Here is a 24,010-nt window from a genome sequence, read left to right on the forward strand (position 1 = left end):
TTGTCCTCAGTGTACAGAGCCCTGCTTGTCCTCAGTGCACAGAGACCTGCTTGTCCTCAGTGCACAGAGCCCTGCTTGTCCTCAGTGCACAGAGCCCTGCTTGTCCTCAGTACACAGAGCCCTGCTTGTCCTCAGTGCACAGAGCCCTGCTTGTCCTCAGTGCACAGAGCCCTGCTTGTCCTCAGTGCACAGAGCCCTGTTTGTCCTCAGTGTACAGTGCCCCGCTTGTCCTCAGTGCACAGAGCCCTGCTTGTCCTCAGTGTACATAGCCCTGCTTGTCCTCAGTGTATAGAGCCCTGCTTGTCCTCAGTGTACAGAGCCCCGCTTGTCCTCGGTGTACAGAGCCCCTCTTGTCCTCGGTGTACAGAGCCCCGCTTGTCCTCAGTGCACAGAGCCCTGCTTGTCCTCAGTGCACAGAGCCCTGCTTGTCCTCACTGTACAGAGCCCTGCTTGTCCTCGGTGTACAGAGCCCTGCTTGTCCTCGGTGTACAGAGCCCTGCTTGCCCTCGGTGTACAAAGCCCTACTTGTCCTCGGTGCATAGAGTCCTGCTTGTTCTCAGTGTACAGAGCCCTGCTTGTCCTCAGTGTACAGAACCCTGCTTGTCCTCAGTGTACAGAGCCCTGCTTTTCCTCGGTGAACAGAGTCCTGCTTGTCCTCAGTGCATAGAGTCCTGCTTGTCCTCACTGTACAGGGCCCTGCTTGTCCGCAGTATACAGAACCCTGCTTGTCCTCAGTGTACAGAGCCCTGCTTGTCCTCAGTGCACAGAGCCCTGCTTGTCCTCAGTATACAGAACCCTGCTTGTCCTCAGTGCACAGATCCCTGCTTGTCCTCGGTGTACAGAGCCCTTCTTGTCCTCGGTGTACAGAGCCCTGCTTGCCCTCGGTGTACAAAGCCCTACTTGTCCTCGGTGCATAGAGTCCTGCTTGTTCTCAGTGTACAGAGCCCTGCTTGTCCTCAGTGTACAGAACCCTGCTTGTCCTCAGTGTACAGAGCCCTGCTTTTCCTCGGTGAACAGAGTCCTGCTTGTCCTCAGTGCATAGAGTCCTGCTTGTCCTCACTGTACAGGGCCCTGCTTGTCCGCAGTATACAGAACCCTGCTTGTCCTCAGTGTACAGAGCCCTGCTTGTCCTCAGTGCACAGAGCCCTGCTTGTCCTCAGTATACAGAACCCTGCTTGTCCTCAGTGCACAGAGCCCTGCTTGTCCTCAGTGCACAGAGCCCTGCTTGTCCTCAGTGTACAGAGCCCTGCTTGTCCTCAGTGTATAGAGCCCTGCTTGTCCCCGGTGTACAGAGCCCTGCTTGTCCTCGGTGTACAGAGCCCTGCTTGTCCTCGGTGTACAGAGCCCTGCTTGTCCTCAGTGTACAGAGCCCTGCTTGTCCTCAGTGTACAGAACCCTGCTTGTCCTCGGTGTACAGAGCCCTGCTTGTCCTCGGTGTACAGAGCCCTGCTTGTCCTCAGTGCATAGAGTCCTGCTTGTCCTCAGTGTACAAAGCCCTGCTTGTCCTCATTGCACAGAGCCCTGCTTGTCCTCAGTGTACAGAGCCCTGCTTGTCCTCAGTGCACAGAGCCCTGCTTGTCCTCAGTGCACAGAGCCCTGCTTGTCTTCACTGTACAGAGCCCTGCTTGTCCTCGGTGTACAGAGCCCTGCTTGTCCTCGGTGTATAGAGCCCTGCTTGTCCTCGGTGTACAGAGCCCTGCTTGTCCTCGGTGCATAGAGTCCTGCTTGTTCTTGGTGTACAGAGCCCTGCTTGTCCTCAGTGTACAGGTCCCTGCTTGTCCTCAGTGTACAGGGCCCTGCTTGTCCTCAGTGTACAGAGCCCTGCTTCTCCTTGGTGTACAGAGCCCTGCTTGTCCTCGGTGTATAGAGCCCTGCTTGTCCTCGGTGTACAGAGCCCTGCTTGTCCTCGGTGTACAGAGCCCTGCTTGTCCTCAGTGCATAGAGTCCTGCTTGTTCTCGGTGTACAGAGCCCTGCTTGTCCTCAGTGTACAGAACCCTACTTGTCCTCCGTGTACAGAGCCCTGCTTGTCCTCAGTGCATAGAGTCCTGCTTGTTCTCAGTGTACAGAGCCCTGCTTGTCCTCAGTGTACAGAGCCCTGCTTGTCCTCAGTGCACAGAGCCCTGCTTGTCCTCAGTGTACAGAGCCCTGCTTGTCCTCAGTGTAGAGAGCCCTGCTTGTCCTCAGTGCACAGAGCCCTGATTGTCCTCAGTGCACAGAGCCCTGCTTGTCCTCGGTGCACAGAGCCCTGCATGTAATGTTATTACCTACATTATATAATTTTTTTTGTTAATGATAGGTACTTAATGTGGGTGCTGCAGGGAGATCTTGGGGGGTCCCAGTGGCGGGTCCCCCTGTGATTAGACATATTATCCCCTATCCTTTGAATAAAATGTTTTTGCCTGGAATACCCCTTTAATGCCAGAAGCCTAGCCCTGTATATAAATCATGTAGGAGACTATGGCTTGGCAATGCTTCCTTGACACTTGAGCTCTGTGCATGATATACAGCTGACAGATTGCCTTTCGTTACTTTCATGATTTCACATTTCTTCATCGATGAATCCTCCATAAGGTAACCAGCCTAACTGAGGCTTCTGTACTAATATAATGGTGTGTTACAAAGCACATAAAGAGTTAACCAATATATGATGATTTACTTTAGAGTCTCTTTGTTCCACCACATTACTTAGCTTCTCGTACAATTTTAATAGCCTTTATACACATCAAAATGACACAGCCTGCACTGAAGTTTCCTCATTATGATGCTTACTGTTAGACACCATTGATGTTGAACTGAGCAGAAAAATGGAAGAAAAAGGAACATGCTAATGAATAGGCGTTCAAAGTTCTGCACATTAACTTACACATGAAACCAGAAAGAAGATGTAATAGACCTTGAAATTGTGTTATGGCCACTTCCGAAATGTGAACTATCTAAGCCACAGTCTGTTTGATGCAGGCTAGACTTGGATGTGGAGCCTAAGAGGTGCCCTGTATTTTAACCATAACCCCTACAAGGAGAAATTGGTAGCAGTGGCACCTTCAGAGCATAGTGTGGTCTGGAAAAGAGCCAAAGGCTTTCCCCAGGAGAATGGAAAGGATAATGAAGACCAACGGATGAGACAAGAGGAAGGCAAGGAGAAAGCTGGAGGTTAGGACAAGGAGTAAGGATGGGTTCACATATATCAGGCATCCGGCACAGTTTCCCTCTAGCGGGAAACTGATCCTAGAACTGATCCCATTCATTTAAATGGGACAATTCACAATCATCCAGCGTCTCAATTCTGAGGCCGGATGGTTGGACACGCCAGAGGGCACCGGACAGGGGAATGCAGCTTGCTGTCCGCTGTCCAGAAACAATGGACGACGGATGTTATACAACTGATGACAACTTGTCATCAGTTGCGTCTAGATTTAGTCTGAGTTCACCTATGCTGGACATATGTGAACCCAGCCTAACACTACAGGAATTAGGCATTGTATCCTTGGGATCCAAAGCAAGAATAGTGCAGGTCTAGGTGTAGCACCAAAAGTACCAAGCAAAGTGTTAAGGAGACAAGGTCAAATTCAGCAACAGAAGTGACAGAATCACAAACCAAAAGTACGGCAAATGAACAATAAGTCAGAAAGGAATCCCCAGGCAAAGTAAGACAGGTTGATTCTCTTTTAATAGGCTGCTAGGCCTGATGTCATCTTTGGGGATCAGCAGCGCTGCCAAACCAGCACCACTGCATAGACAGCCCACTACAGATTGGGGTAGCCTGAGAAAAAGAAGAACATTTAGTTGCTGCCACAAATAGGGACTACAGTAACTATCTGTAACCGTGGTATCGAACTAGTTGAGTAACAATCTACTTAATGGGTTGGTAAGAGAAGCGATATCTAATAATAATAATCAACTTATCTATTATCTTATAAAACTAACTTTGATGATAAATGGTGTACAAAGATAACAAAGATCACAACAGGCCTCCCCATTACGGTGCCAAGTAGGGAGGATTTGGAGCTTCTTCCATGACCTTTATCTGACACTTAAAGGGGTACGCTGGTGCTCCAGCGTTCTGTACATTTTGTTCAGACCGATTGGAGCCAAAGGCCATGATCGTGATGTCACAGATACGCCCCTTGTGCCATCACGCCACACCACCACCATTCATGTCTATGAGAGGGGGTGTGTTGTGACATCACAAGAGGGCATGGTGTGACATCACAACCACTGCCATTTGTTTAGAACACCAGGTGCTGTTGTAGATCGTGGAGGGCCCCTCGATCAGACATCTTATGTTCTAGCAGTGGAGTACCACTTTAAGACAATGCCCACCCTTTGCAGAGGGGGTGCTATGTATAGATTTTCAACAACCTTTAGCAAAAGTAATGGAACCAACTAGCAACTGGTTCGTTCTCTCCAGGGGTCCATTAGCACCCACTGGGTCTGTCGCTATAGTATATACACCCATGGTAACTATTATGGTCATAACATAAGAATTCTATACTAACCACCTCCAAGAACACAGACAAAGAGCTGTATGAGCTCCTAGGATTACTTCATAACTTGCCTTCATTTCTGTGAATGTTTGAGGTGCGGTTTTAACCTCAGATATTTTCTGCCAAGGAACTACAAATGACGATGTCATCATTTGATTTGCCACATGGTTCTGTGCATGTAAAGACTTAACATAGAGAAAACACTTAGCAATTATTTATTGGCATCTGTACTGCAAGAACAGAATAACAGCCTCTTACTCTGACAGGACTTCTTATCATCCCGAAGAAAATATCCTTCGAAGCACTGACACATGTAAGACCCTTCTGCGTTAATACACAAGTGCTCACAGCCATGATCGCTCGCAGCGCAGTGGTCTATAGCTGGAAAGATAAAATAACATTGTAAGATATTAAATTGTAGGTGATAAATCAAGTCAGCAACACAGTTTGCTATCTAATGTGAGGCCGAATGCACACGGAAAAACCATTTGTCTGGATTCTAGATCCTCTATGGGTGTACACAGAGTCCCTGCAGATGTCCCTGTGTTCATGAACTGCTGTTGTATTTTTGACCTCTTGGTAAAGTATCTCACCATATGGTGCCCTAGCACTGTGTCATATTACTGAGACATTACTATCAAGCTTTTAGGGGAGAATAAGGCTTCCAGTTGAACATATTGAAGCCATTATAAAAATTGCACGTCTCCATATGAATTAATGCCTACAGCAATAAGTGGTACCCAGATTACTGCTATAGATATAGTGCACAAACACTAAATTAAACTTGCTGTCGCCTTGACTGACATTTTTTTTTCTGGCATACAGTGGTCCCTCAAGTTACAATATGAATTGGTTCTGAATGGCCATTGTATATTGAAACCATTGCTTTTTGGGACCATAACTCTATGGAAACCTTCTAATTGGTTCCGAACCCTCAAAATGGCATCCAGAAAGTGAAAAAGTGAGGATTAAAGATAATATGTAGATAATTAATACAGATAAAGCAACTCCTTACATATAAAAGTAAGAAAGATCTGCTGGGAGCTGTAATCATTGTCTATGTAGAGGACAGGAGCTTCTTCAGGGTCCTGTACAGTAAACACAGTGTCCTAAAAAAGTAACATGGAGCCGCCCTCCCTTGGTGTCCAAAGGAGCAGCTAACCCTGGTACAGATAAAGAGTACAGAACATGTAATACCTCCCTGTACTGTAGGAGGCACTACCAGACAGGAATTCAGTGCATGCACTTCAGTAATACGTGTGTTTTACCAGTGAATGCCCATTCTGATTGGTCGGTTCTTCTGGCCATTGACATGTTTCGCAGATCTGGACTGTCCATAGTATTGTATGTTGAGTCTGGTTTCAATTTACAATATTCCAAAAAAGACCATTGTATGTGGAAAATATTGTAACCTGAGGCCATTGTAAGTTGAGGGATCACTGTACTAGGTGATAAAAACACTGTAAAAGGGTATTCTGGTGGAAAACTTTTTTTTTTTTTTTTTTTAAATGAACTGGTGCCAGAAAGGTAAACAGATTTGTAAATTACTTCTATTTAAAAATCTTAATCTTTCCAGTACTTATTAGCACCTGTATGCTACAAAGAAAATTCTTTTCTTTTTGAATTAATTTTTTTGTCTTGTCCACAGTGCTCTCTGCTGACCCCTCTGTCCATGTCAGGAAATGTCCAGAGCAGCATAGGTTTGCAATGGGGATTTTCACCTGCTCTGGACAGTTCCTGACACGGGCATCAGGTGTCAGCAGAGAGCACTGTGGACAAAACAAAAAAGAAAATAAAAAAGAAAAGAATTTCCTCTGTACAGCTATACAGCTGCTAATAAGTACTGGAAAGATTAAGATTTTTTAATAGAAGTAATTTACAAATCTGTTTAACTTTCTGGCACCAGTTGATGTAAAAAAAAAAAAATGTTTTCCACCGGAGTACCCCTTTAACCAATGTAGCAGGAAATTATGCTCAGGCTGTATTAGGAGATGTTCCTACCTCTACAGGTCTTCTTATCGGCAGTCAATACAAATCCTTCGTAGCACTGGCACTTATATGACTCCTCGGTGTTTGTGCAGATCTGCTGGCATCCATGGTTGGATTCAGAGCAATGATCCACTTCTAATCATGAATACAAAAGAAAAAGTCATGTTATAAAATATTTTTTTTTTTTTTACAGATTGATATAGGGCCACAAATGCCACAGAAAACAAACATCCTGTCGGTTCCTCCCACAATATGTACATTGAGCGTTGTACAGACATAGCTGAGGTGAGAGTCGTAACTCCTGTCAGTCAGCTCTGTCTTTGTATGCTTTGCCCTTGGATAATATCACAGACGGAGTGGAGGGAATTTTGTGGGGAAATAGTACAGTGGGGGTGAAAAGTTTGGGCACACCAGGTAAAAAATTTTATTAATGTGCAGAAAGAAGCCAAGGAAAGATGGAAAAATCTCCAAAAGGCATCAAATTACAGATTAGACATTCTTATAATATAGTTAGATTTTATTTCCATCATTTACATTTTCAAAATAACAGAAAACAAAAAAAAAAGGCATCTGCAAAAGTTTGGGCACCCTGCAGAATTTATGGCATGCACTTCCCCCTTTGCAAAGCTTCGACCTGCCAGTGTCATGGATTGTTCTCAATCATCATCTGGGAAGACCAGGTGATGTCAATCTCAAAGGTTTTAAATGCCCAGATTCATCTGACCTTGCCCCAACAATCAGCACCATGGGTTCTTCTAAGCAGTTGTCTAGAAATTTGAAACTGAAAATAGTTGACGCTCACAAAGCTGGAGAAGGCTATAAGAAGATAGCAAAACGTTTTCAGATGTCAATATCCTCAGTTCGGAATGTAATTAAAAAATGGCAGTCATCAGGAAGAGTGGACGTTAAGCAAGATCTGGAAGACCAAGAACAATATCAGACAGAACAGCTCGCAGGATTGTGAGAAAAAAAACCACGTTTGACTGCACAATCCCTCCAGAAAGATCTGACTGACACTGGAGTTGTGGTACACTATTCCACTATAATGAGATACTTCTACAAATATGGTCTTCATGGAAGAGTCATCAGAAGAAAACCTCTTCTATGTCCTCACCACAAAAAATCAGCGTTTGAACTTTGCAAATGAGCATATAGACAAGCCTGATGCATTTTGGAAACAAGTTCTGTGGACCGATGAGGTTAAAATTTAACTTTTTGGTCGGAATGAGCAAATGTACGTATGGAGAAGAAGGGGAACAGAATTTTATGAAAAGAACCTCTGTCCAACTGTTAAGCATGGGGGTGGATCAATCATGCTTTGGGGTTGTATTGCAGCCAGGGAATGTCTCACGAGTAGAAGGAAAAATGGATTCAATAAAATTTCAGCAAATTTTGGATGCTAACTTGATGCCATCTGTGAAAAAGCTAAAGTTAAAGAGAGGATGGCTTCTATAAATGGATAATGATCCTAAACACACCTCGAAATCCACGGGGGATTACATCAAGAGGCATAAACTGAAGGTTTTGCCATGGCCTTCACAATCTCCTGACCTCAACATAATTGAAAATCTATGGAAAAACCTAAAAAGAGCAGTGCGTGACAGACAGTCCAGAAATCTCAAAGAACTGGAAGACTTTTGTAAGGAAGAATGGGCAAAGATACCTCAAACAAGAATTGAAAGACTCTTGGCTGACTACAAAAAGCGTTTACAAGCTGTGATACTTGCCAAAGGGGGCAGTATAAGATATTAACTCTGCAGGGTGCCCAAACTTTTGCAGACGACATTTTTTTGTTTTCTGTTATTTTGAAAGAGTAAATGATGGAAATAAAATCTAACTTTTGTTGACATATTATAAGAATGTCTAATCTGTAATTTGATGCCTTTTTGGAGATGTTTCCATCTTTCCTTGACTTCTTTATGCAAATTTTTACGTGGGGTGCCCAAACTTTTGATCCCCACTGTATATACCAGTGTTTCCCAACCAGGGTGCCTCCAGCTGTTGCAAAACTACAACTCCCAACATGCCCGGACAGCCAACGGCTGTCCAAGCATGCTGGGAGTTGTAGTTTTGCAACAGCTGGAAGCACCCTGGTTGGAAAACGCTGGTATAAACTATGATGTTGGTAAAAATGCAGGCAATATTCAGCAGCCTCCTTTTATGCTAATATAACCTGTGCCGGACTGACAGAACAGGAAGAATGGCTGATGTCTGCCCTGCTCTGACACATTGCATCTGTCCTAAATTGACTAAATTGACAGTGACCATATTTGATAACATATGTATTATCTCTGAGACAAAGTAAGAAATAAATAATATACAATATTTAGTAAAATCTATATTTTTCCATATACAGATTTATATTTATATTTGTATTTTTTTTTTACAAAGAGGTTTCTGAGACTGGAGACGCAGCCCCACATAGAATGCAGGTGCTGCACAGAGATCTCGGGGGGCCCCAGCGGCAGGCCCCTGGCGATCAGACATCTTATCCCCTATCCTTTGGATAGGGGATAAGATGTATTTTGGCCGGAATACCCCTTTAATGGTCTGTGACCTGACACAGCAGCAGCATACAACCCCTACTCTACTGTCTTCTCTTTAGGTGTCACAGATGGGCAATGCACACTGCCCCCGTGTCAGGCAGCAGAGCGTTAAAGTCATGTAGTTTGTCCAATCGGTATAGTCGATGCACAGCACACATAGTTACACAATTTATAGGGTTTTGACAAATACCAAGGTCTGTTAGGTCCAAGCTATAACCCTACTGTGTTTATCCAGAAGAAGGCAAAAAACTCTTATGCAGCAGATGCCATACAAGAGGAAAAAATTCTTTCTGACTCCAATATGGCATCAGAATAAATCCCTGGATCAATGCCCCACCTCCAGAAATCTAGTAACCATAACTTATAGTATTCTCTTAAACAAATGCTTCCAAGTTTCTCTTGAACATGTGCAATGAATCATCCATCACAACATCATTTGGCAGAAAGTTCTATAGTCTCCCTGGTGATCAAGGGTGCGCATGCGCCCGAAACGCGTCCATGTTTGCAGTGTAACACTGGCTAGGTGGTGAGTCGTGAGTGCTATATTTTTTGCTACATTTTAATCTTGGATATAAATAAAGCCTATGTTTTACAGAATTGCTGGATCAGAACTTCTTTTCATTACACTACGTATCAAGCTGGGCCAGGCTTAGGATCCGTGCAAGACCAGTGGGAGGAGAGCTGAAAATTTCTCTTAGTGTTTCAATATCTTGAAGAAGTCTTCATTGTTGTTTGGACCCGCATAGAAATGGAAAGTGAATATCTATAATTTGAGATGATGTTACCTGTAGTCACTAGATGTGACTGCACTGTAATCACTTATTACTGCGTAGAACTGGTCTCTGGCCACTATATGGTGACTGCATTATTTAGAGTTAAAACACCATACACAGAGCTAAGTCACTGTATCTAAGCCATATTTGTCTTGTAGATGTGTTGTCTACATTAAATTTATATATTTGGGAGAAGGGAGAACCTGTCTTGTGACCCTGACTTGTGAAGAAACTAGCAAAAGCCCTGCCAGCTAGTGCTACATCAATTGGTCACTTATCAGAACCAGCGGTGTAGCTGAAAAGTATATTCCGGAAGGGGGGGTGGCCCCAGATGAACTTCTGCACCCAAGGCCCATGGGCTCGTAGGTACAACCCTGACCCAGTTCATTACACGATTTTACAATTATCATAAAACTTCACATCTCGTACTATTCCCCCAAGAGACAGGGCTGAGAAGCAACTGCAGCCTCAGCCCCACTATAACTACACCACTGCGGACATATGTATGTTGTAAAGTATCCACCCTTGGTTTGCATAACCTTAGTATACATGGAATGACAACCTTTTTTCCATGCCGTTTTCCTTTGTTGAAATTCCATGTAGAATGACACAGTTAATCATATGATTTTCCACATGAATAGAACCAAAGCTCAACTCTCTGAGGGACCAGATTGCTGAGGTCACTTCTGGGACGATTAACCTGCCGTATAAATCAGCTGCTCCATCAAGTCAAGGCACTTGTGTTAGACGTGGTGGGGCCTGTCCATCACTATGATGTAACTCTAGAGGGACAAAATCTGGAGGGAATCCCTGATTTCACCTAGTCACATTACTGATGACCTAACAGGCTTCATATGTCAGGGAACAATGACAATTATGTAAAATAGAGAACCAAGACCACAGAAAAGCGCACTAAGGGGTGTTTCCATAATTCCCTTACTACATAAACACCACATGCCAAAGGGTCAGTACATTAACTACTTCATGCTATTGGATATTTTCTGTACACTAATTGTAATGAAAGAATATTTGATTTATGGGGTCAGGCCATCACCAGAAGTCAAATCCCTGCACTAAAAGGTAAGATTAATGTCATTCCCAACATTTGGTCGAACACTTTTTACTTATGACCTAATGCTTTAAAATATATCAAGCCCCTATTGAAACCTCAGAATTTCTAGATCATATTACTAGCATATGACCCTTGCCGATTGCAGTATATGACTGGGGTATCTTCTGAGGGACGACTGTCAATCTATACCAAACATGTGCATGTTCACTTTAAAGATGGGTTCCCATATGTCTTGTGATCCAAAGCCGCCCTGGATGTGAATCCTGAATGACACAAGCTGGATGTGCTGTACCTGCTGTCCCCTCTGGCCAAAGGCCAGAGGGGACAGCAGGCGCAGCACATCCAGCTTGTTGCATTCAGGATTCACATCCAGGGCGGCTTTGGATCACCAGACATATGGGAACTGTCAGCAAATTAACAGAGGGGAGGAACCAGAGGCAAAGCTTGTAGCTTCTGGGCCCCGATGCAAGAACTGCAACAGGGCCCCATATGCCAATTATAACACTGGTCTCTTATGGGCAGATGTGCTTTGAGGCCCCCTTAGGCACCAGGGCCCCAGTGAGACTGCTACCTCTGCTCCCTCTATAGCTACGCCCCTCGGAGGAACTGATCAATGGGTGATGGAAAGCAAAGGGAAATCAAAACTAGACTTTTCTATCCTGGGGGCAAAATCAAATACCACAAAAAGAGGCCCATTTAACCTTTGCTAGGGGCCCCCTTACTCCTATATACTACACTGTACAAAGCCTTTTCTACATGGCTGCCACTGCTGACACACATCTCTCCTCCTCATGGAGCTCTCACGTTAACCCATCTGGTATTGAGCATTTAGTTGTATTATGAATGTGTTCAGTTGGATTATTTGTGTTTTTGATCTTTTTATTTTGTATTCCATGTCCCTTACATACCTCTCTATTAGGTGAAGGTCTAGGAACCTTAAAGGGATATTCCGCCCCTAGACGTCTTATCCCCTATCCAAAGGATAGGGGATAAGGTGTCTGATTGCAAGGGTCCCGCCGCTGGGGACCCCCGCGATCTCCCTGCTGCACCGGGCATTCGTTTAGAGCATCAGGTGCAGCGTCGGAGGCTTGTGACGTCATGGCCGCACCATCCTCGTGACATCACTGCCACGCCCCCTCAATGTAAGTCTATGGGAGGGGGCTTGACGACCGTCACGCCCCTCTCCCATAGACTTGCATTGAGGGTGCGTGACCGTGACGTCACGAGCCTCCGCCCTGCATTTCCAGTCATCCGACACCGAGCAAAGTTCGCTCCGTGCGCCGGATGTCTGGGGTACCACAGCCGTGATCACGGTGGTCCCCAGCAGCAATCAGACATCTTATTCCCTATCCTTTGGATAGGGAATAAGATGTCTAGGGACAGAGTACCCCCTTTAAGCACAGCTGTAGAGTATAACACTCACTATCCACAGCTGTAGAGTATAAAGCTCACTATCCCCTCCGCTTCTGATAATTTATATTATACAGTATTTATCATGAACCAGAAGATCAGGATGGACAAAACTAGAGATTTCTTCCACATATAAAATAGTCAAATGTGCATTTGTTTAGAAGAGGACATTGACAGCCGAATATTACGTGAATACATTCCTTACAATAGAACTGGCTTCTGTTGCTGTAACACATGACAGCTTTCTGGAGTAGCTCTTCAAGTGTTTCCTGCACACAATACTATATATATAATTTACTACCTGTGGATTGTTCTTAGTGAAAAATAATACTGTCTCATTCGTTGCAGGCGGGTGGCCCAATTTTTTCCCCTGACTTTTTCTAACTTTTCTACATTTTCTCTCAAGTTACAATGTTAATTCGGTCAACCACTGCAAATTTAAAATATTATAATTTTAGACCAACAGGTCTATGAAAAAACTAAAACTGGTTCCAAAACATTTCTTCACAAAATAGGAAACAATTCATATCAAAAGTTTTTATCATTCGGGGTCTGAGTGTTGAGACCCTGACTGATCAGTAGAACCAGCCAGGAGAAGTAAGCACTTTATCAAAACCTGCCCAGAGAAAAAGTTGCTGAGCTTCCCATAACAACCAATCAGATCGCTGCTTTCATTTTCCAGAGGTCTTGTTAAAAATTAAAGAAGCGATCTGATTGGTTGCTATGGGCAACTGGACAACTTTTCCTCTGGACGGGTTTTGATAAATCTCCCCGTTAATGCGTTCCCTCCTGGCTCTGTGTCACCTGACAAGGATGGACTTGTAATGTAAGTCTATGGGACCGTCCTGCTCATATAGACTCAAAGCGAGAAGCGCACAGCAGCTTGTTCTACTGATCAGTCAAGTCTGAACATTAAGATAAGCTGTATGCTGCAGAGGAAGTTGTGTAGATCTTTCCAGTCTGACCACAGTGCTCTCTGCTGACACCATTGTCGGTGTCAGGAACTGTCCAGAGCAGAAGCACATCCTCATAGCAAACCTATCCTGCTCTGGACAGTTTCTGACACGGACAGACGTGTCAGCAGAGAGCACTGTGGTCAGACGGGAAAGAACTACACAACTTTCTCTGGAGCATACAGCAGCTGAAGAAATACTGTAAAGAGTAAGATTTTTATATAGAAGTAATTAACAAATCTGTATAACTTTCTGGCAGCAGTTGATTTGAAAACATTTTTTTCCACCTTTAAGTCTGTTCTAAAGTCAGAAAATGAAGTCTATGCCTGCTATAGTCAAGTTTAGATTTGTGCTATGATTTGTGCAATTTATTAGCTTAAAATGAATATATCTGTTATAGTGTTGTTGGCCATGCCTCCTGCTGGCAAACCCCACCTTTTCTCTGCACTTTTTAAAACTGGCAAGTATTGTGAAGATGCAATTTCTTGCAAAAGCATGGTGTGTGCAATTACTTGCAACTTTTTTACTCCACAAAACTTGTGTAAATTAGTTGATAAATTTTCCCACGTACGGTGATAATATATCAGAGCCACCCTCATCTGAATTAATAAAGCAGCTTGTTCTTTCATAGTAGGGTTAATGTATAACAGGTAATACATGTAGCGTTTCATATTGTGTGCATGAATGTTAGTGTAGCATGTGGTATGATGTATATTGTTGGGACACCTAAGCTGCACATTGTATTATCATGACATGAATGATAATTGTATTCATTTATTGTGTGCTGTTTCCTAGTCTGCGCAGCATTGCAGTGCATTGTATGTTTATGGCAATTGGTTGCTAATTATGTTATTTCAATAAAAAAAAAAAATAGCACATACAGGGGGACATTTATCATTGGGTTTACACCACTTCAATGTTCTAAATGTTCTACATAATTTTTTTTGTTGCAAAGCCTACTTTTTTCTGCAAACCTACACCACCTAATAGGAGATGTACAAATGTGTCAGATGCCAGAGCACAAAGCTTAAACCTATGTCTGCAGCTCACTGCTTTCTATATTTTTGCACAAAATTTTTGGTAAATTTTGAGCAACTGTGCATACAATACACCAAGCAAACAGGGGTAAAATTTTTACTACCTTACACCAACATTAATAAATGTCCCCAAGTGCAGTTAGTTAAATGTAGCACACATATAGACCAGTATAGTAAATGTAGCACATTTAAAGAGCAGTACAGTACATGCAACACATGTAGAGATCAATACAATACATGTAGTATAGGTAGACAGTATAAGATAGTCCAGCCATTGCTGATTAGTGGGGTACATGTTTGTAATGTTAGGGAGTTGGGGGTATCAATAGTGAGTCAAAAGTGAATGTAGTATCTAGGAAGTAGAGATGAGTGAATTATAGAAAAATTTGATTTGGCCGATTTGCCGAATTTTCCGGAAAAATTATTTTCGATCCGAATTTATTTGCATCGAATCGCTATTAAAAAAGGCTATTTCCAGGCTACAGAGAACCTCAATAGGGGTGTAGAACACTTACGTTGTCGTAACACGCACAGGGAGTGTGCTGGGTTAGTGAAATAATATTGTTATTCAGTATGACATGCAGATTACAGGCGCCACTATTAGAATCACTGCCGCAGAGTGTCTGGATGTGGCAGCAGGGTCAGGAGACTATATGGCGTCACAATTGAAGAGATTAAAGAGATTTTTTTATTTCATTTTTATTTAATTTAATTTTAATTTAATACATTTTTTTTTTAAATCCTTTTTTGAGGACCCATTGGAGGACAAGTCTGGTGCCAGCAGCCACAGTAATTCCAGCTCCAATAGTGTATAATTGCTGCAGTGTAAACTATGGAAAAGCCCCTATTTGTATCTTAAAATCGAGCTAACGGTCCGCCGCGAGGCGAGTTACCACCTGTTCCAGCCCTTGCCTCTCAGCACCCCCTGATGCTCATGATTAAGAGTCCCGGGTGCCCGAAGCGTTTACTTTGTAAAAATATTACAAAACCAATATAACAAGGACATCACATGGCGGCACAATGACAGAGCTTAGTAATTGGAATTAGCAAACTTTAAATCCTTTTTTGAAGACCCATTATAGGGCAAGTCTGGTGCCAGCAGCCGTGGTAATTCCAGCTCCAATAGTGTATAATTACTTGTATCTTAAAATCGAGCTGGTGGTCCGCCATCAGGCCCCCCCGATGCTCATGACTGAGTGTCCCGGAGGCCCGAAGCATTTACTTTGAACAAATACAATATGACCACAAAACCAATATAACAAGGAGATCATATGGCGGAAGAATGACAGAGCCTGGAGGTGGCAGCATAATACGCCCCAAAAAGGTTGCACCAGAAATAAGCGCAACAATCTAGTACGGAAGTCTTTTAGTGCTTTCACACTAACTGCCCCTATGAGCTTTAACCAGAAAAAAGGTAAAACTGTAGAGTGCGTATATATATTTCACTTATTTGCGGATAATACGCCCCAAAAAGGTTGCACCAGAATTAAATGTAACTATCCAGTGCGTGTTTTAGTGCTTTTACACTAACTGCAAACACTGACCTTTAACCAGAATAAACGTGGAACTGCTGAGTGAGCATATATTTTATTTATCCACTGGTCATTCAATGACAACCCACTAATGCACAAAAACCGCAACAGTCTACTGGAAAACAACCAGTTCAATGGCTCGGCATATACACTGATGATCCGGCAAAGTAGTGGTGCTCACTATAGAAGTAACCACAAAGTAATCCAGAACGTAAGAAGAGATGAATAATAGGAAACTCACCGGTCTGGTCTCGTGTGCAGAGTTCTTTATTAGAAATGTAAAACATACATGGCATGGGAACACGGTTGAAGGTGCAGGACGGACAGACTGAAAAGCAGGGCTACCTGAGCGGGCTACGGTGCCAATTCACGCTGGATCCCGCAGCGCCATCCAGCGTGAAACAGCACCGTAGCCCGGCGTTTCGGGGGCGGGCCCCCTTAGTCATGCGCGCGTGGAGCTCCTATGTGGGACTTTGAGATCTAATTAACCAGACTTGCAGACATTCCTGTGTGTTTAAAATGTAATGGGACCAGGCACCAGGAAGAAGACTGGGCTTGAGATTTCTGAATGTGACAAGGATTCCGGTTAAAGGAGAACTCCCCAGGCACCAGGAAGGCCAGGCTTGTTACAGGACACGGCCGCTCAGCCTTTCACCGGCTGAGGCGTGGCATCGCTGTGATCCCTCAATTAGCCAACCGCAGTATGACCAGTCAGGCATCAAAAGCCAGAATAAGCAGACTGGAGGACAGAAGAGCGATATGAGCAGAACCGGGGGAGAGGCTGAAGGTAAGTTAAAGGAAATCTGTCATCAGTTTCACCTGCATTAACCTGTCGGTACAGACAAGTAATGCAGGTGACACTGATGACAACCATACTTACCTGATCCTGTTCCATGCTGACTTGGAGCATGGGCGGAGCTTTGTCAAGTCACCCTTGCTGTTTGCTAGCAGCGGGACCCAGCAGAGAACAGCAGCGGTGATGTCACGAAGCTCTACCCATGCTCATGATTGGCCCCGATACGGAAGATACTGAGGAAGATATCAGGAGAAAGGGAGCATGGACCAGGACCAGGTAAGTATCATTGTCACCAGTGTCACCTGCACTACCTGTCTATATTGACAGGTTAATGCAAGTGAAAATGACAGATTTCCTTTAAGGTTTATTATTTTGGTTGCGACAGCCTGGGCATGATAACAGGCAAAATAATGTTTTTGCCGGTGTTCTTCTTTAACTGGACTCTGTGGTAGAGGGTGTGATGCAGGAAAGATGGAATTACCCTAGGGGCAGATGGATTAACCTCTTGTATTCGTGACGCCAGGGCATGGTTTATCTTCAATACCACCCTAAGGTATACCGCTGGATCCTGGGCTAGGCACGGGGGCAATAATGACTGTGACACCAAGTTACGGACAACGGTAGCTTTACTGAGGTTAGACAGGTGGAAAAGTCTACACAGTGTAGAAGGGCCCACAGAGGTGACCAGTGACTTCAGAGACCTTAAGGGCTTGCTGGGACTTGTAGTAGAATGGGACAATTTAGTGCAGGGTATGTTGACTAGACGGATGACTGTCACATGACTGACTTGTGACTGACAAGACTGTGACTGTGGCTTACTTGCAGGTTTGTAGCTTGTGGCTGCAGACTGGACTTGAGGCCTCCTATGACTCTGGACACACACTTAGGCACAACTTGACTGGACCTCAGAAAAGACTAAGAGCACTTGCAGAGGCTCCACCCAGGGCTTATATGGGGGAGGCTCTGGTGGGGTCCCATTGGTCACCCCTAGGTTACCTGGTCACTGATAACTCCTGGGTAACAATCAAATGACAAATCACATGGTAAACAGTCTTAAAGATATAACACTCTTACATATATAACATAGGGATTATATACAATTATAATAAACAGATGTGGGGGTGGGGGGTGCCGGGGACTCTGCAGGAGGCTGCCTGACAGGGCAGCAAGGGTACGGGGTAACAACTTCCATACTGGGCCACAACAAACTCCCTCTCTTAAACACAGTCGTCCTCGGCGTCCATGTGGCACTTGATGAAAAATGTCCATACATGCTTTTTGTGGTAAACATGTGGGATTCATTACTCTTGTAACTGCAACATCAACACAATTACGACACTTGAACACATTTGTGCGGATTGGGCTGCCTGAGGCTCTCTACCCAATGCTTTAGCTGCTGGGGCCCCTCGGCACTAACCACTTCTCCCCAGAACTCGATAGGTAGTTTTATACTATACAATGAAGTTACCTTTTCATGCTGTACTCTGTCACTATTCGTGTCTGACTTATACCTCAGGGGAACCCTTTGGCCAGTAGAGTACCCTGAACACGTGGACAGGAAGAAATGGTAGACATATATACATTTGATGATGGTGGACTGGGAGTATACGTTTTGCTACAGTCCTAATCTAGACATTACATATGGCTAGACTAAATTAGTTAGACTTACTATGTGGTACAACTTTATACAATAAACTGTGACTTACTCGTTGTACCTAGCTGGTATTTGTCCTTGTGTCGACCTTTGGGACCAGCGCAACACCACCCCTGTAGAGTCTGGAACTCTTGCGCCTTCTGGAGCTCTTGGAACTTCTCAAGCTGAGGCTGGCTCTTCCTCAGCAAACTCAGAAGCTGGTATGAGTTCAGGACTGGCTGGAGAGGCTGGTGACAGGGTTGGCACTCTGGAGACTGGTGTATTGGCTGGAGCCAATGGTGAAAAGACTGGGACTGGTGTAGAGACTAGAGTGGGTTGAACCCAGGGTTGGTGAGACACAGAAGATCGCAGGCTGATTTGGAGAAAACATGGGGAAATCCATAGATGGGTGGATTCCTTTGCCTGGGACGTACTCTTTCGTAGGTCTGACAGCTGGAGGAGGCGGTGCTGGGAGCACTGGTTGATCTTCTCTCATACATAACTTGATTCAATTTCAGTGAACAACTTGTGGCTCATACCCAGGCTTTTGCACTTCATATACACCAGATTCCGGATAGGGTATGGCCATCACTGTGTACGGTTCTGTCTCCCAGATAGAGTCTAACTTGTGGGTCCTTGGAAACTTCCGCAGCCACTTTATTGCCCAACTGAAGTGGTTTGGCAGAGGCATGACAGTTATAGTCCTCCTGTTGTCTCTGCTGGGCCTCACCCATCTTCTTGCTGACAATTTCTTTGGTCTCTAGGATTCTTCTCTGGTGGTCAGAGACTCACTCCAGGGAGGCTTGCGCAGAGTTGTTGAACGGGGCTTGAAGCCCAAATGTTTGGTCTTTAGGCAGCTGCCCATCATCAGGTATAAAGGGGTGTACCCCCTAGAAAAATGGACTGTGTTATTATAGATATCCAATAGTTCAAGCAACAGTCGGGGACACTCTTCTTGTCTTGACACAGAGGCTGCTCGCAACATGTGGATAAAGACTTGATTGATGCATACACAGAGCCCGTTCCCTTGGGGGTGGTAAGCAGTAGTCTGGAGTTTCTTGCAGGCATGGAATTGACACAGCTCTGGGAAGAGTTGGGCCTCAAAGGCCGTTCCACGGTCCATTAGGACAGTCTCCAGACACCCAAGGGTTTGCACCCAATTGGTGTCGAACATCTGGGCCTCTGTCTTGGCTGTGAAGTCTTTAATGGGTACAACGACAACCCATTTGGAGTAGGGATCCACCATGGTGAGAACATAAGTGTACCCGGACCAGGTAGGAGACAATTTGACATGGTCTAGCACGACCAACTGGTTAGGCCTTTCACTCTGGATGGAATGGAGGGGTGCTCTTCCGTCCTTGCGCACATTCTAGGTGACGTTACAGACTGCACATTCACTGCACCATTTCTCAATGTCGTTCCGCATTCTGAGCCAATAGAATCTTCGCCTGACAGTAGCTTCGGTCTTGTGGATTCAAAAGTGTCTTGACCGATCATGGTATGCGTTGATGACCATCACCGCGTCTCTTCGGGGAACCAGAATCTGATGAAGTCGATCACCTGAGACCGGATCCAAAGAATTTCGGTACAACAGTCCTTTGTGCACAAACAGTCACTACCTTTGTTGCCACAGACATTTCAGCTCATAGTTCTAACAGATCCCCATGACTCGTCTTTCATCTTGATGAGTCTTCTAGGTGTATAGGTCTTCTTTAACCTTTTCGGACCTGGGTTCACTGTCCATGAGGGCGGTCATAACATTCTGGTTCATGAACCGTTGATAGAATGGGGGCATCTCCACGTCTTCCCATACGTCTTCGACAGGGGGTTCTTTGCCAGGGGTAATCCGAGACAGTACATCAGCATTGACATTTGACTTGCCGCTTCTGTACTTGATGGTGAAACTGTAATTCGCTAATCTTGAAGCCCAACGCTGTTCGGTGGCACCCAACTTGGCAGTGTTCAGGTGGGCCAACGAGTTATTGTCCATGTAGACAGTGAATGGTGTGGCAGCCAAATAGTCTTTGATACCAGGGCGAGAAGTTCCAACTTGAATAAAGTGTAATTTGCATTGTTCTTCTCTGCTCCTCGCAGGTTACGACTGGCAGAGGCAATTACTCGCTCTTGCCCCTCTTGGACTATGGACAGGACAGCTCTCAGACCTTCGTCTGGATATGCCAAGATGGGGGGGTTCTGTCAGCAGACGTTTAAGAGCTCGGAATGCTGTCTCTTCGGCCCATTCAATAGGTAGTCTTCCATTGTAGTTCTCCTTCGCCATACCCCGTAAGAGAGCTAGGAGGGGGTTCTGCAATCTGGGCGAAGTGGGGAATGAAGCGGCGATAGTAGCCGGAAAATCCCAGGAAGCGCTGACATCTTTTACCATGCGCGGGATTGGCCAGTTCTTGACGACTTGCACCTTTTCAGGATTGGGCTGGATTCTCTCTGCGCTGACAACATGAGCCAAGTAGTGGACCTGAGGTTTAACCCCTTAATGACGCATGACGTAAATGTACGTCCTGGTGAGGTGGTACTTAACGCACCAGGACATACATTTACGTCCTAAGCATAACCTCGGGCATCGGAGCAGCAGATCCCGGCTGTTGATCGCAGCCAGGGACCCGCCGGTAATGGCGGACACCCGTGATCCCGAGGATGTCCGCCATTGACCCCTCAGATGCCGTGATCAATACCGATCACGGCATCTGCAGGATCGCGGTCACTTAATTGGATGATCGGATCGCCCGCAGCACTGCCGCGGCGATCCGATCATCCAGCACGGCAGCCGGAGGTCCCCTCACCTGCCTCCGCTGTCTTCCGGGAGTCTTCTGCTCTGATCTGTCTTCCCGCAGACTAGAGCAGAAGATCACCGATAACCCTGATCAGTGCTATGTCCTATACATAGCACTGAACAGGATTAGCAATCGAATGATTGCTTTAAATAGTCCCTTATGGGAACTATTAAAGTGTAAAAATAAAAGTAAAAAAAGTTAAAAAAAAATTAAGTAAAAAAAAATTGGAAAAACCCCCTCCCCAATAAAAACGTAAATTGCCCCATTTTCCCTATTTCACGCCCAAAAAGTGTTAAAAAATATTTTATATACATATTTGGTATCGCCGCGTGCGTAAATATCTGAACTATTAAAATGAAATTTTAATGATACCGTACGGTGAATGGCGTGAACATAAAAAAAAGTTCAAAATAGCTGCTTTTTATAACATTTTATTCCCAAAAAAATTTATAAAAAATGTAATAAAAGTTTTATATAAGCAAATATGGTATCAATAAAAGTACAGATCAGGGCACAAAAAATTAGCCCTCATACCGCCGCTTATACAGAAAAATGAAAAAGTTATTGGTCTTCAAAATAGGGGGATCTTAAACGTACTAATTTGGTTAAAAAGTTTGTGATTTTTTTTTAAGTGCAACAGTAATAGAAAAGTATGTTATCACGGGTATCACTTTAATCGTATTGACCCAAAGAATAAAGAACACATGTCACTTTTACCGTAAATTGTACGGCGTGAAAACGAAAACTTCCGTTTCTTTTTAATTTCCCCACACAAATAGTATTTTTTTGGCTGCGCCATACATTTTATGGTAAAGTCAGTGATGGCATTACAACGGACAACTGGTCGCGAAAAAAACAAGCCCTCATACTAGTCTGTGGATGAAAATATAAAAGAGTTATGATTTTTTGAAGGCGAGGAGGAAAAAATTAAAACGTAAAAAAAAACCTTGAGGGGGTTAAGCAAGTGACACTTTGACGGTTTGATCTTCAGCCCATGCTTGATCCAGACTTGGAAGACATCTGACAGATGACTGAGGTGTTCCTGGTAACACTTGGAATACAAAATGACATTGCAGGTTTGTAGCTTGTGGCTGCAGACTGGCCTCCTATTACTCTGGACATACACTTAGGCACGACTTGACTGGACCTTGGCAAAGACTAAGCGCGCTTGCAGAGGCTCCAACCAGGGCTTATATGGGGGAGGGCCTGGTGGGGTCCCATTGGTCACCCCTAGGTCACCTGGTCACTGATACCTCCTAGGTAACAATCACATGACAAATCACATGATAAACAGTCTTAAAGGTATAACACTCTTACATATATAACATAGGGATTATATACAATTATAATAAACAGATGCAGGGGGGGACCCAGGGGATACTGCAGGAGGCTGCTGCCTGACAGGCCAGCAAGAGTACGGGGTAACACCTCCCATACTGGGCCACCACAACTCTCTGTCACATTCTGAAATCTCAGGGGTTTTAGAAAAATGTGGATATATCCCTTAAATCTAGTAAAAAAAAGTCATATAATCCAAGCAGGCTACAGAGCCATTGCCAGATGCTTACAATTATAGCTGACTTAGTATACGATACGCACTGGCGGGCTGACAATATTCTTAACACACAGATGTCTTCCTTTTGCAGAGCGATGTGCGGTACTTGAGGGAACAAATCTAACAATGAATCTACTCAGCGCCTGCAGGTACGGTGTCTCATACTATCATTGCTGGGAAGTGCGCTATGAAGTGTATGACCAGGCCCCACAGCTGCCTGCAAGAAAACTCAACATCTGTTAATCTTAGAAGAAATTTTTAGGATTTTTTAATTTTTATTTTTTTCACTTTGGCTCAGAATAATGTCTGGTCTCGTGCAACTGACTGGAGATTAAAGAACTGAGAGGAAACATGGCCAGGGCTGTGACATTCTATTGAGTGCCGTAAATTATGAGGGGCCTAGTTGTGTTTACCAAGAAATGAGGTGTCCCTCCCAAGGCTGCGTCTAGGACAGCGTTTCCCAACCAGTGTGCCTCCAGCTGTTGCAAAACTACAACTCATAGAAACACAGGGGGAGATTTATCAAAGCTTGTGCAGAGGAAAAGTTGACCAGTTGCCCATAGCAACCAATCAGATCACATCTTTCATCTTTCGGAGGCCTTGTAAAAAATGAAAGAAGCGATCTGATTGGTTGCTATGGGCAACTGGTCAACTTTTTCTCTGCACAAGTTTTGATAAATCTCCCCTATAGAATGTATCAGCAGATAAGAACCATTTGGCTCATCTAGTCTGTCCAATATTTGTAATACATCGCCCTGTATATTCCACTATTATACTATGGTGCTCTAGTATGTTCACACACTTTCCGTGTCAGGAACTGTCCAGAGAAGGAGCAAATGCCCACAGTGAACCTCTCCTGCTCCGCACAGTTCCTGAGATAGACAGAGGTGTCAGCAGAGAGCACTGTGGTCGGACTGGAAAGAACTGCACAACTTCCTCTGGAGCATACAGCAGCTGATAAGTGCTAGATGGATAAAGATTTTTATATAGAAGAAATGTACAAATCTGTATAACTTTCTGGCACCAGTTGCGTTTAAAACATTTGGTTTCCTCTGGAGTGCCCCTTTAACCCCTTAAGGACCCGGGGTTTTTCCGTTTTTGCATTTTCGTTTTTTCCTCCTTACCTTTAAAAAATCATAACTTAAAAAATTTTTCACATGAAAATCCATATGATGGCTTATTTTTTGTGCCACCAATTCTACTTTGTAATGATGTCAGTCATTTTACAGTCAAAGAAAAATAGCCAGCTCACCACTTATGATGCATTAATGTCAAGCACTTTTGTCATCTCTGTCCAGGAGCCAGGAAAGAGTCGAGCCGTTGTCCGCGATATGGTAGAAATAGAAGGAGAAGGTTCCAGCTCCCCAGAAATCATATTAATGTGAAAAATTAAAAGTCCAAAATTTATTTAGTCCATTTTAAAATCCAAACGAAAAACAC

General features: G+C 44.2%; 1 protein-coding gene across 4 annotated transcripts in view; it reads right to left on the minus strand.

Annotated features, from left to right (window-relative positions):
* MATN2 (matrilin 2) overlaps positions 1-24,010 on the minus strand; it is a 223,629-nt gene that overhangs the window by 36,707 nt on the left and 162,912 nt on the right. For all 4 annotated transcript variants that reach the window (XM_056522421.1, XM_056522419.1, XM_056522420.1 and 1 more), the window contains 2 exons: positions 6,487-6,609; positions 4,744-4,866 (listed from right to left, as the gene is read on the minus strand). In XM_056522421.1, the coding sequence (XP_056378396.1) occupies positions 4,744-4,866; positions 6,487-6,609 (246 nt within the window). The remainder of the gene's footprint in view (positions 1-4,743; positions 4,867-6,486; positions 6,610-24,010) is intronic.

Source organism: Hyla sarda, chromosome 5, assembly GCF_029499605.1.
Source record: "Hyla sarda isolate aHylSar1 chromosome 5, aHylSar1.hap1, whole genome shotgun sequence".
NCBI lineage: Eukaryota > Metazoa > Chordata > Amphibia > Anura > Hylidae > Hyla > Hyla sarda.